Below are 12,054 nucleotides of genomic sequence, written 5' to 3'. Positions count from 1 at the left end.
GCCCCATCCCCACGCTCCCACGTCTCCCTGCCAGGCCAGAGCTCAGCCTGCCCGGGGCCCCCTCGGGTGCAGGCTGCTCCCTGCTGCCAAACCTCCCAGTTGCCCCTCTCAGGATGCTTCCACTTTGGCTCTCTCTCATTTATATTCAAGATGTGGGCGACGAAAGGGCCTCGGCAATGGCCGAACAGTGGTCTCTCTTTTAATCTCCTTTCTTTTCCTAGTAATTCCTAGCATGTGATTTTCCTTCTCCTTTTTTTCTTGATTTTGACAGCCGCTGAGCTCTGACCTTTCCGTGGGGCTGTCTCGGGGCGCTTGGAGCTGTCTCGGGGCGCTTGGAGCCTGCCGTCTCACCCGTGAAGGCAGGGTTGATCTTCCCCATGTGCTTCACTTTCCATCAACCCACCTACGACTGCATCTGCATTTCAGTGCTTTTCACTCAGCCTCTGAAGTCCTGCAAGACAGCCCCACCTTTGTTACCCAAATAACTTCTTGATCCACCTGCAAAGAGCTCCAGGAGGCGGGGGGAGGCAGGACCCCTTTTGCAAGGGCCGTATTTACTCTTCCCATATGCACCCCAGTGTCCACTAACAAAGTTCCTCTACTTTGCTGGCACCAGGCTTGAAGGATGCCCTCTCCCGAGCCCTGCAGTGCAACCACGGCCGTGTCGGTGAAGGCAGCAGCTCAGACACAGCAGCTTCAGTCGCTGCTTGAGCCGGTGCCTCTGCAAGCCCGGTGCTGGAGCCTCTGGCAGCTCTCCGCTGGGGCCAGCAGTGCCCGCAGCTGGTGGTGGCCAGCCACCAAGTGCATCCCGCTCCCGACACCGGGACAACCTGTGCTGGTCACACAAGCCGATCCTTTGGGGTCAGTGGGGCTGAACGTCGCTCCTGGATGCAGCGGCCCCCAGAAGACCGTTTGCCCGCAGCGTGGCAGAGACCTTGCAGAAGCTGGAGGCCCTTTCCCAGGCCTCTCGGTTCATCTCCAGCAGCAGCGCATCTGCCCCGAAGGGCGTCTGTGGGATGTTCACTTTGGTGTGTGTCCCAGTGAAGGGGGCTTTTTAAAAAGCATCCTGCCCTCCAGCAGCCTTCAGGCCCAGGGCTTTGCTCTGGAAGTGGGAGAACGGTAGGTTTTTCTCGGGTACGGCAGGGAATTAGGGAAGGAGCTAGGCATCTATGAGCCTGGCGGTGGGCTGGTTTGGGGCTGTGGCTGCAGAGCACGAGCCACGACCCTGAGGAGCTCCCCGAGAGAGCACGCGCTCGGCCTTTCACATCTCTGTCCCTGATAATTTAGTTCATCTTCCCTTGTGCTGGCAGTGCCTGGGAAACAGAAGCACTGCAAAGCGAGGAGAAGCTTTCCGGCCGTGGGCCATCTCCCAGGTGAGAGCGTCGCCTGGGGCCCGGCGGGTCTCTGAGCAGAGAGGGGGCTGCTGACCGCTCTGATCCCAGCAGCACGCACCCACGCAGCTCCCGCAGACCCCGTCCGGGCTTTCCCGGTGCGCTGGGCGCATCGCCGGCATGCCCCGTGCCCTCGCCCCCGTGCCCTCGCCCCCGTGCCCTCGCCCCGTGCCCTTGCCGGCTTCTGTGAGTTTCTTGTCATGTTTCCCTCCATTTTAAAGAAAGAAACGCAGGAAGCTCATCCGTCAGGGCAGGGAGATGGGCTGACTTCAGGCAGCGCTTCAGACAGTAGCTTTGCAAGGCTGGAGCCCCCCGCGCTCCCACGCCCTTGTCAGGGTGGTGATAAACAACCAAACCCAGGGGACAACCCCCCTGCCTTACCCTCTGCCTCTTACCCCCACCCCGCCCGCTCAGGGTGACACAAAAGGGTGGCCAAGCCCCTGGGACCCCGAAGCAGCTGATGGGGGGAGCGTGGCCGGCACCTTGCCAAGCGCGTCTCAGCCCACCCGTCTGCCCGCCCGACGCGGGGCCGAGCAGAGCGACCCTCATCCCATCAGCAAAGGCAGAAAATGATGCTCAAGCTGGTTTTACGCAGGTTGGAAGCAATTTGGCTTTGAAAACAGGCTGCCCTGCTGGCCGGGGCCCCGGCTGGTAACAGCAGCGAGGTGGGGAGATGCGGTGCCCAAACCCGCCCCCCAAACCCGCCGGGCAGGCAGGCGGCACGGCTTGGCACGGCACGGCGCCGGTCCACGAGGGAGCCACACAGAGCACGTCTCCATATCACACCCATCAGGTTTTATACGCCGCTTCAGCTTCCCGAATCCCTCGGATCACAGGCTCGAAAGCCATAAAACAGGGAGGAGGAAACATGGTGGGTTTTCTTTCATGAAGGAAGGGCGTGCGGGAGGAGAGGGGAGAGATGCTTTCTCTCTGTGCTACGGCCTCGAGACGGGGATCACTGGGGCTTGAGCCAGCCAAAATCCTGGCAGGCCAGCGCTCACCTGGGATGCTCACCCCGGCCCCAGGGACCAGCGGCACCGTGGCTTCCAGGGGGTCAATGGCTGCTTGGGGCGGGGGGTCACAACCAGGCTGGGGTCCCAGCGGGGCGAGCCTGTGGGTGGGAGAGGCGATGGGAGGGGAGGTCTGGGGCCGATGGATGGGCACACAGCGGCACAGTGACGGGAGCGCTTCCCCTCCAAGCGTGACCCGATGTGGGGTGCTGGTCCTGGGAGGTGTTTCCCACGGGGGGAGCCTGCTGTGGGGCAGCAAGGGGGGCCGAGGGGTGGGGGGCGTGCGCAGGAGGAGGCAGAGGAGGTGAGCGGCCCGGGGCTCTAATCGTCCTTGTCCTTGGCCCCGTGCTTCAGGATGCGGGTGAACTCCACGTAGTTGAAGTTGCCCTTCTTGTCGATGGGCGCCTCCCGGTACATCTCATCTACCTCCTCGTCGGTGAACCTGTCTCCCATGGTGGTCAGCAGCTCACGCAGGTGGTCCTCGTGAATGAAGCCTGCAGGGACGGCAGGGGAGGTGTTAGGAGGGGACCCTGTGGGAGGGCTGAGCGGCAGGACCTTCCCTGCCCCTCCCGAGGACACCCCTGCCCAGCCCTCCCACTCTGGAGCTGCTCGGGGACCGTCCCCAAGGATCTGGCCCCAGCCCTCGTCCTGGCTGCGGGCCCAAGGGGCAAAGCGCCCAGGCCGGCAGCATGGGCTGTGCAGGCAGCGCCCGTACCTGACGCCTCCTCGTCGAAGCAGGCGAAGGCGTTGCGGATGACGTCCTCCGGGTCCGTGCCGTTCAGCTTCTCCCCGAACATGGTGAGGAACATGGTGAAGTTGATGGGCCCCGGCGCCTCGCTCATCATGCCCTCCAGGTACTCGTCGGTGGGGTTCTTCCCTGCCGGACACAGGCAGGGGTGTGGGTGCAGGGCCCTGTCCCCCCCAGCACCCATCCCCAAGGCCGCCCCACGAATGAGGGAAGGGGGCTTCCCTGGTGCCTGGTGCTCCCCCCTCGGCACCTCTCCCCATGCTTTAATCCATGTTGGAGGCCCCCTGGAACCAAGCTCTGCCAGGCTCAGCCTCGAGGAAGATGCAGGAATTCATCCGGGGGTTACCGGGAACTAAACCCACGGCTTTTCCCCATTCCCCTGGCAGCTGACGCCCAGCACCAAGCGAGGAGAGAGGCTGCGGTGTCCCCACGCGAGCCTCGTGCTGCTGATGTCCCCAGCGCTGCTCCTACCACGGACGCACCGGGGATGGTTTAACCTCCTCTGCTGAGGTCCGCGTGCCCCCAGCGCCCGGCCCCTCTCTGCTCCCAGAGCCGCGGCTCACGGGGAGGAGGCAGGTCCCTCCCGCGGCCGCGCAGGACCTCCAGAACAGGTTTGGCTGCCAGGTCAATCATTGACAGACCTCCCAAAGTGCTGCGGAGGTACCGCAGGGAGCGGGAGGCGGGAGCGTGGCCTGCAGCGAGGGAGAACGGGCTCTGGGGGGGAGCGCGGCCAGACCTGCAAGTCTCAGCCGGCCCAGGTATCATGCCGGTGCAGGAACTGGCCTCTTCTGCCACCCAGGCTGAGAGCAACGGGAGGGCTTTGTCCCGCAGGGGGTGACCCCAGGTGATATTCTGGGGTGAGACGACTCAAATAGTGAATGGCTGCGGCTGGTGGCTGCCCCTAGGGCAGAGCTGCTCCAGCCCCAAGGGTCTCTTCCCTTCTAGCGAGCACGGCTGTAAGAGCAACGCACCAAGCTGCTGCCCTCGGGTGCCTCCACAAATGCTCCTGCTACGGTGAGCGGGTGCCAGCAGAAATATCCCCCCCAGGCTTTGCAGCCAGCATCGGGCTGGCCCAAAGCAGCAGGGCTGTGCCTCAATGGCATCCCACCAAAGCCGGTCGTCAACGCTGGGTGCGAGGCATCAGGTCGCCCAGCAGCTCTCCCCGCTTGCCGAGGAGGCGTTCAGGGCAGAGGGGCTGAGGGACACGTGGAGGCAGGAGGGAAGGGTCTCCTCACCGAGGGAAGCCAGCATGTCGTGCAGATCCTCCTTGTCAATGAAGCCGTCGCGGTTCTGGTCGATCATGTTGAAGGCTTCCTTGAACTCCTGGATCTGCGACTGGTCGAACATGGCAAAGACGTTGGAGGTGGCGCGCTGGGGGCGCTTCTTGGTGGTCTTGGCTTTGGCACGTTTGCTGGACATCTTGGCGGCTGGGGTGGTACCTAGGGCAGGGCAGGAGCATCAGGAGGGCTGGGGCAGGCAGAGCCGGGGGGAACGGAGCAGAGGCAGGGACACACAACTCCTGGCACCTCCAGTCCCGTGCCTCAGTTTCCCTGGCTGTCACACGGCTTGGCAACAGTGAGATAAGGCAGGCACGGGGTCGGACACGGGGAGAGGCGAGACTCAGACTCTAACGAGTCCCCTGGGAAGTCACAAGAGCAGGCAGCGCTCACCGGCACCCCTTCCCCAGGGCTGTCCCCAGGGGCTGCAGGCAGGGAGCCCTGCCTGCCCCCTCGGCCCCCAAACCCCCAGACCCGCTTGCCACCTGTCCTCTTTGCATCCCTGGCACAGGGAGAGATGCCAAGCCCAGCACCCCGCATCCCCCCACTGCCATCAGTCCCGGGGGGCCATGGGTGCCTCGGCATTTTGGGCAGAGCTCAGCCGTGCCCCCAGGCCTCCCCGCTCCTCTGGCAGGGCTCTCCCCAGCCCCGCTCCCAGGGCCACGGGTCCCCCCGGCATCCTCCATTTCCCTGCGCGAAAGCAGCCCCCAGCCAGGTCCCGGGAGGTGGGCTCGCTCAGCACCCAGCACCCAGCGGGAAGGGGTTATCTGCTCCGGGCACATTCCTCACATACCACCGCCTCCCTTCCCCCTCCATCCTGCTCTCCATCCATCCCACCTCCCGCCACCGCCGGGTCCGGCCTGGCCAAAGGCCGCTTGCCGCCTCCCTCCCCGCCGCTGTGCCCGGGTGCGCCCCACGCTCCGACCGGGGACCCACGGGGAGGGCCCCGAAGTGGGGGGAGAGAGGGCTGGGGGATCTCGGGGGGCTGCAGAGCCCCTGCGGGGCAGGGGGAGAGCGGCCAAGCAACGCCGGGACTGCGGGGCGCTGAGGACTGGTGCTGTTGTTACAGGTAATAAATGCCAGGAGAAGGGAACAGCCCGGAGGGGCAAAGAGGGGGGCAGCAGTGGGATGGACAGACCTTTGGGGACACGGCCGGGGCAATGCGTGTCCCACGGGGAGTGGCAAAGGCACCATGTGGACCCCAAACACCACCGAGGCAGGACCACGGCAGGAAAACCTGGTCTTTCAAAGGAAGTTGAGGAGCCACATCACGTCGCATGAAGCAGCACAAAGCAACACACCAGCGAGCTGCGTGCCAGCAGCCGTGCCCGGCTGGCCTGGCCCCCCGGGCCTGCTGCTCCAGGACCCGCTTCCCAGCTGGGTCCTTCATGCTGCCGCACCGGGGGGGCCGCAGGGCCTGGGGCAGCATCCCTCCCAGCGGGACCCCGGCGCTGGCACAGCCTCCTCCTGCACCCGCGCAGCTCCTGCCAGCCCTCCCCAGACCGTCCCTGCTTTCCAGCTCCTTCCCTCCCCTCCTGCCATCCCTCTTTCAAGGGGCTGCAGAGGGGGGGCTGCAGTGGCCACCGGCCTGGTCCCCAGCCTGGCCCCCAGCCTGCTGCGGTCCCCAGTCTCCCCTAGCTGGGCTGCACTGGGAGGACATCCCGGGGGCTGCGGTAAGTGCCAAATCCCAGCTACGGTGTCAGTGCCGGCAGGGCTGCCCGGCACCGCGGTGCCCAGCCAAGCTCAGGGGGCTGGGGACTCTCCCTGCACCCCGACACCTGCTCCCATCCCACCGCGGGAGCAGCGCACCACGCCAGAGAGCCTGGCAGCACCCGTCGAGCCCGAGCTGGGCCCTTCATCTGCAGGGGACATGCTCCATGTCTCCCGGGAGAGTCTCCACGAGCCCCAGTGGCTGCAGGCACCGGGATGGGAACCGCGCTGCCCTCAGCCCCTGGCGCTGCCCCGAGCTGCCCTGGCCGGCACCCAGTGCCTAACAGCACTCATCAAACCACCCCGCCATCCCCCAAACGCTCGCTCCTTTCCCGGTGCCCACCAGGAGAGAGATGTTTGTCGCCAGCCAGCGGAGGGGAGCAGCAGGACTGGCGAGCCCCGCCATGCCCTCGGCGGGGCGGGCGGGAGATCTCGCCCCCGCAGCCCATCTCGTGCCCGCTGCTTCCTCCGGCACTGCTGCACCACAAAGCTCTTCGCCAGGGGACAGCCTTTCTGCGTGCCCTGCCAGGCACCGGCGCGCGCTGCCGGCCCGGAACCATCCCCCAGGCAGCGGCGTGGGGAACCTCAGCGCAACACCACAACTTCGCTGTGCTGGGCAATAAAAGCTCTGCCGCTGCCCCACGGCACTGGGCTCAGCTTTCAAAACACGCCGAATTATTAGCAGAATTATTAGCAGAAGACTAGAGAAATAAGCAGGAGTTTTGCTCTCACCACGTGAATTGATATTATCCAAATATTTACCCTGCCCCAGCTGTGACCAGCAGCAGAAGCGCGGCTTGGCACCCTCTCCAGAGAGACGGTTCTCATTAGGGGGATTAAGTGCGATTTTGACAGCACATGGTTTTGCTGTTTGATCCAAAATCTGAATCTGAATTCTCTCAGTGCCAGTTTGATCCAAAATACGCCCTGGAAAGATGCTTGGTCCCAAGGTCCAGCTCGGCCTGGTCATCTCCTACTCATTCTGCTCCTGCTGTTAGCAGACCTCCGTGGGCTGGCTGGGAGTTGGGAAGCGACTTTTTGGGGTCCGTGCGGGGAAAGGTGCCTCTTGCACGAGACAGAAGCGATTTGCAGCGAGGCCTGATTCGGCAGGGGCGAGCCGTGCTCTGCACAAGGGCTCGACGGCCACACTCCCCGGGTCTTTGAGCCCGCGTTTCTGGGATTCCCAAAAACCTGATGCACAGACCTTTTCAGGGAATGCCCAGCCACGATGCCCTGCACGCTGGGGTGGACTCAGCTCAGCCAGTTGGCGCAGCCACCAAATCTCCAGCTTCCTCCTCGGTGAGAAGGAAACCCGCGGAGACCGGTCCCGCTCCTGCCACCCCCCACTGAAGCCCCATCCCAGCGCTGCTCCAGCCCGGGAGCTGCTGATCTCGGGCAGCAGAGGCGAGGAGACGAGTGCTGGGGCGAGCCCCCAGCCGGCCTGGCACAAAAGCCATGCGCCGATCCGATCGCCGCACTCGCCCCGTCACCGCCTGCCCTTAGTCCCTCGTCCTTCTGCCACCGCTCCTGCCGAGACGATCTCCCTGCCTCCTGCCCCGCTGGGCTTGTGCCTTCCCCGGCTGAGAGTCAGACCCAAGGGACCACGGGGCTGGCTTAAAAAGTTCATAAGTTAGTAAAGAAAATAGTTTAGTTTTAAAGAGAAAGAGCAAAGACCCACAGTTATCAGAAAAATAAACCGCCATGTGTTTCCTCCTTGGGAAAAGCCAAACGAGCAGCTCCATCCCAGTGCTGCTTCCTGATGGTGCTGGGGAGGGTGGAATAAGCCACGGGGACATCGCAGTGCCCCCGGCCCGGCCCCGTCCTCCTCCCTCCTGCCCGCTTCCACCCTTCCCTGCCCTGCGTCTTCTCCGGCGCTGCTCCAGCTCACTATCCCAGCTGAAAAATAAAGCAGCGGGGAGCCGGTGCCGGCCGGCGGGCTGCGTGGCCGTGGCAGGTCTGGCTGGCCAAGGAGGGGTGCCCGGGCGGGGAGGGGACGGGGCGGCTCCCCTTGCAGTGGCAGCAGCCTGTCCCCAGGGTGTTCCCCTGTACTCAGAAGCTACGACCACCCGGGATGTGCTGCTAAGGCTTTCCCAAGGGTGGCTCCTCCAAAGCTGGCCGTGCAACTGCACGAGCCACCTCTAAAGGTGCCAAGGAGGCTCCGGCACCGCCTGGGGCGGCCCTGCAGGCTCCAGCACAGCTGGAGCGGGACATCACCTCCTGCTTGCAGCAAGCTCCTCTCCGCCACGAGATCCCGGCAGCGAGATGCGCGATGTGCATCTGCTGGATGCTCTCGGCCAGGGTAGGGAAAGAGCGATTCCGCCAGCCTGGGCCGTGCCGGGGGCCACCCTTGGCAGGACTGCGGGTCAGTCTCTGCCCAGAGGTTCTTCCCAAAATTAGTTGCTAGCACCAGTGAGCCACAACACAGCTGCATTTACTAATGGGCAAGCACTGGCCCTGCACAACGCGTGGCCAGCCACACCTCGATGCGTTACAGCCCCGCAGAGGATGCGGTCCAGCACGAGGGCCAGCGCGGGCGATGCCTTGCAGCGGCAAGGAGGCTGCAGGGCAGCGCTGCAGCCAGGGCATCCCTCCCCCATAAAGCTTTGCCATCTGCCAGCACCAGGGCTGCCCAGGAGCGGACATCCTGCTGCCGGAGCGAGCGGGATGCATGGACCAGGTTGTCCTATGCTGGAGGAGTGAACAGGGAGCAGCTCATCTTCCCTGCCTAATTTGTTGTTAAACTGTCCCTTTCCTCCAGCACAGCCCTGCTCAGGACGCCCTTGGGATGTGGCATTGCTCAGCTCTGTTCCCGCTGCCGAGGGGTGCCGGCGCCGGGGGAGCTGCGGGAGGAGCCCCTGTCCCGCTCGGCACTGCAGGCACGGAGGCGGGCTGCCGTTCTGCTCCTTTTTTGGCCTCATTAGAGATGGATGTGGGAAAGGGAGCTCGGAAGCGAGGGGAAAGCAGAACCCGAGCCCGTGCTGTGTCCCCAGACCAGCCACGGCCGCCAGCGCCGGAGCGGGCGAGCAGGTTTCACGTGTGGACGTGAAGGAGCAGGGCAGCATCAGGGAGCCAGAGTGCAACGTGCGGTGACCCCTGGGAGGGGAGCTCATCCCAGCCCTCCCTCGGCTCCCGCCGCACGCCGGGGGCCCGGCCAGGCCCGCGCCCAGCTGCGGGGCTCGGCTGCAAGTTCGGCAGATGGTTTCTGGGCTAGCTCCTTCCCACCAAGTTTAGGGGACAAGAACTTCACCGTGCCCATGTGGCACACGCAGACCCTCCCAGAGCGCAACTTCTGGGGCCGCTGTGCGAAGACCATGCACAGACACCATCACCACGCCACAGACCCAGCACCCAGCACCCTTCTCATGCCCGGGGAGGCTGGGAAACAGGACCACGGGGCGGAAGGTCTTCATGGCCTCAGGCCACCAGCGTAATGTGCCCGGGACTGGGCTTGATACTTCCCCAGGAGAATTCAGGGGCTCACCTCGGCGGGGGAATCCGGCAGCAGCGCCTCAGAGGGGGAGGTGACCGCAAACTCCTCCTACAGCCGCACAGAGCCTGCCAGCGACGAGAGGAAAAAAATTCAAGTGACTGAAGAAACCCAACCATCTTTGGTCAGCGGCGGTGGTTGTTGACACTTGGGGATGTTCCGCTCCAAAGAATGCTGCTTCGGCCGCCGCCGTCTCCTACACATCCATGTTTGACAGCCTCCCTGGCTTTTATCACTGTTGTAACATTTTGTACCAAAAGGGCATGCAGGGAGGGAAGCCAAGAGGACCTCAAGTTTTCATGGGCAAGGCTAACAAAACACAACGTTCCTCTGTGCTTAACACCGAGGGAAATGAGCTAAATAAAGCTTTTCTGCCTTACAACAGTTTACTGCCTGAAGTTGCTCCCAGGTCACTGGGGAGATCACTGGAGCATCACGCATACATCTGGATCTTGGCTCTGGCCATCAGCAAAAAGACTTGGGGGAAAAGCAGATGTTGCAGGCAGGAACAGCTCTCACGGACCAGCGGCGCGGGAAGCCACGGGCGGCAGGATCTGCTCTGGCACTGCTGCCGTCCCGGGGAGGCCGGGATGTCCCGGCTCCCAGTCATTGCAGGTACCGAGAGCTTCGCTCACGCCGGATCCCCGCCTCCCCTCGCTGGGGCATCCCTGCCGGGCCCGGCCCGAGGCTCTCCCCGGCTGCCGGGGCAGAGGGGGGCCCGGCACCGGCTGTCGCCCCCTCCCCAGGGCTGACCCCAGCTCCAGCTCCAGCACCGCAGCAGCGGTGGGGCGGCCGGGGGCTGCTCCTCCTCCCTGCTCTCCCGGGGGCAGCCGCCCCCTCCCGTCCGGCTGCTTCCCCTCCGAGCCGTCCCGGCTCCACCGCGCCCCGTCGGGGCTGCCCCGGCCCCATCGCGCCCGGTCCATCGGGGCTGCCCGCGGCTCCACCGCGCCCCGTCGGGGCTGCCCCGGCCCCATCCCGCCCGGTCCATCGGGGCTGCCCGCGGCTCCATCCATCCTGCCCCACCGCGGCTGCCCCTCGGGGCTCCCCCGGCTCCATCCACCCCGCCCGGTGCCTCCCGCCCCGCCGGGGCTGCCCCGCTCCCTCCCGCGCCGGCCGCCCCCCGCGGCCGCTCGGCTCCCGTCCCGCCGGGCGGAGCGGGGAGCGGCGGGGCCGCCTCACCTGGAGCGGAGCGGGGAGCTGCGGGGCGGCGGGCGCGGCTCTGCCGGGGCCGGGCCCGCGGCGCGGCCCTAGGGGCGGGCGGGCAGCGGGGGCCCGGGGCGGTGCCGCCCGCCCCGTCCCGGCCCGTCCCGTCCCATACAAGGCAGAAGAATGCGGCGGGGCCGCGGGCCGGGGCGGCGGGACGGCGCTCCCGGCCTTATATAGACGAAAGGGCGGCGGGAGCGGCCCACGCGTGTCCGCGCTCCCGCGGGGGGATGCGCGACTCGGGGCGGCGCCCGGGGGGCCCGGAGCGGCCCCGGGGGAGCCCCTGCGCCTCCCGGCCTGGGGCCGCAGTGCGCTGCGGAGCCCTGGGCGCCCACGGGTGGCACCAGCCGGGGCCCACGAGGGGAGGCTCACCCGGGGCTCACGGGGGGAGGCTCACCCGGGGCCCACGGGGCGAGGTTCGCCCGGGCTTGCCCGAGCGGCTCTGCGCGGCCGGGGCACGGGGCTGCTGCGGCCCGTCTGGGTTGCATGGAGAGGCCCTGAGGGCACCTGAAGGCTGCCCCGATGCTGGCCAAGAGCCTCTGTGAGTGGTCCAGTGGGACCAGCGGCAAAGGGAGCGGTGGCCAGAAGGACCAGCCAGGCAGCGCTGAGCCCTGCCTCCCCCCGGGCTGCGAGCCCCCAGAAGGACCCGGTTAAATAGCCCCTCGCAGGTCCTCTGAAAAGTGGCCGGGAGTGGAGAACAGCCGGGACCTGCCCCGTTCCCGAGCCGGGGTCTGGAGCCCAGAGGCGCAGGGTGGGGAGCTCACACCCTTCGCCAGAGGCAGGACGGGCACCGGCCCCGGGACACCTCTCCGGGGCAGCAGGTCTTGCTCGCGTTTCCTTCCCATCAGCAGCCCTGCGCCGCATCCCAGTCCTGCGGTCAGCCAGAGGGGCTCCCGGTCCTGTGGGCTCCCCCTCGGGAGGGTGATGCCCCCCAGACATCATCCCAGGGGGATTTATCTTTGGTTTGCAGGACCCCACGACACTGGGGCCAGAATTCGGCCTGCAGAGGAGGCGGCAAGTGGGACAGGGAGACACCAGGAGCGTTTCTGGGAGGGATTCACCCCACGCTGGCGCAGGCAGCCGGAGCAGGGCTGCTCTGCCCAGGCGCTGCCGGCAGCTCCATCACTGCCCAGGGAGAGGTGGGAGCTCGAGGACGAGGACCGTACCCTGCCATCACCCCGGATGCTTCCCAGCGTGGCAGAGCCATGCCGAGGGGACAGCGTGGAGC

General features: G+C 66.0%; 2 protein-coding genes across 2 annotated transcripts in view; one reads left to right on the top strand and one right to left on the bottom strand.

Annotated features, from left to right (window-relative positions):
- AAR2 (AAR2 splicing factor) overlaps positions 1-12,054 on the top strand; it is a 287,818-nt gene that overhangs the window by 224,868 nt on the left and 50,896 nt on the right. The gene's annotated exons all lie outside the window — the stretch shown is intronic.
- MYL9 (myosin light chain 9) lies at positions 2,166-10,885 on the bottom strand. Its single transcript, XM_082326293.1, has 5 exons — positions 10,803-10,885; positions 9,618-9,691; positions 4,385-4,588; positions 3,117-3,278; positions 2,166-2,895 (listed from the first exon to the last, which is right to left on the bottom strand). Exons 3-5 carry the CDS (start codon positions 4,566-4,568, stop codon positions 2,723-2,725), a joined length of 519 nt encoding a protein of 172 aa, XP_082182419.1. The 5' UTR covers positions 4,569-4,588; positions 9,618-9,691; positions 10,803-10,885; the 3' UTR covers positions 2,166-2,722.

Source organism: Platalea leucorodia, assembly GCF_965183815.1.
Source record: "Platalea leucorodia genome assembly, chromosome: 13".
Taxonomy (NCBI): Eukaryota; Metazoa; Chordata; class Aves; order Pelecaniformes; family Threskiornithidae; genus Platalea; species Platalea leucorodia.
This window is presented reverse-complemented; position numbering and strand designations above follow the sequence as displayed.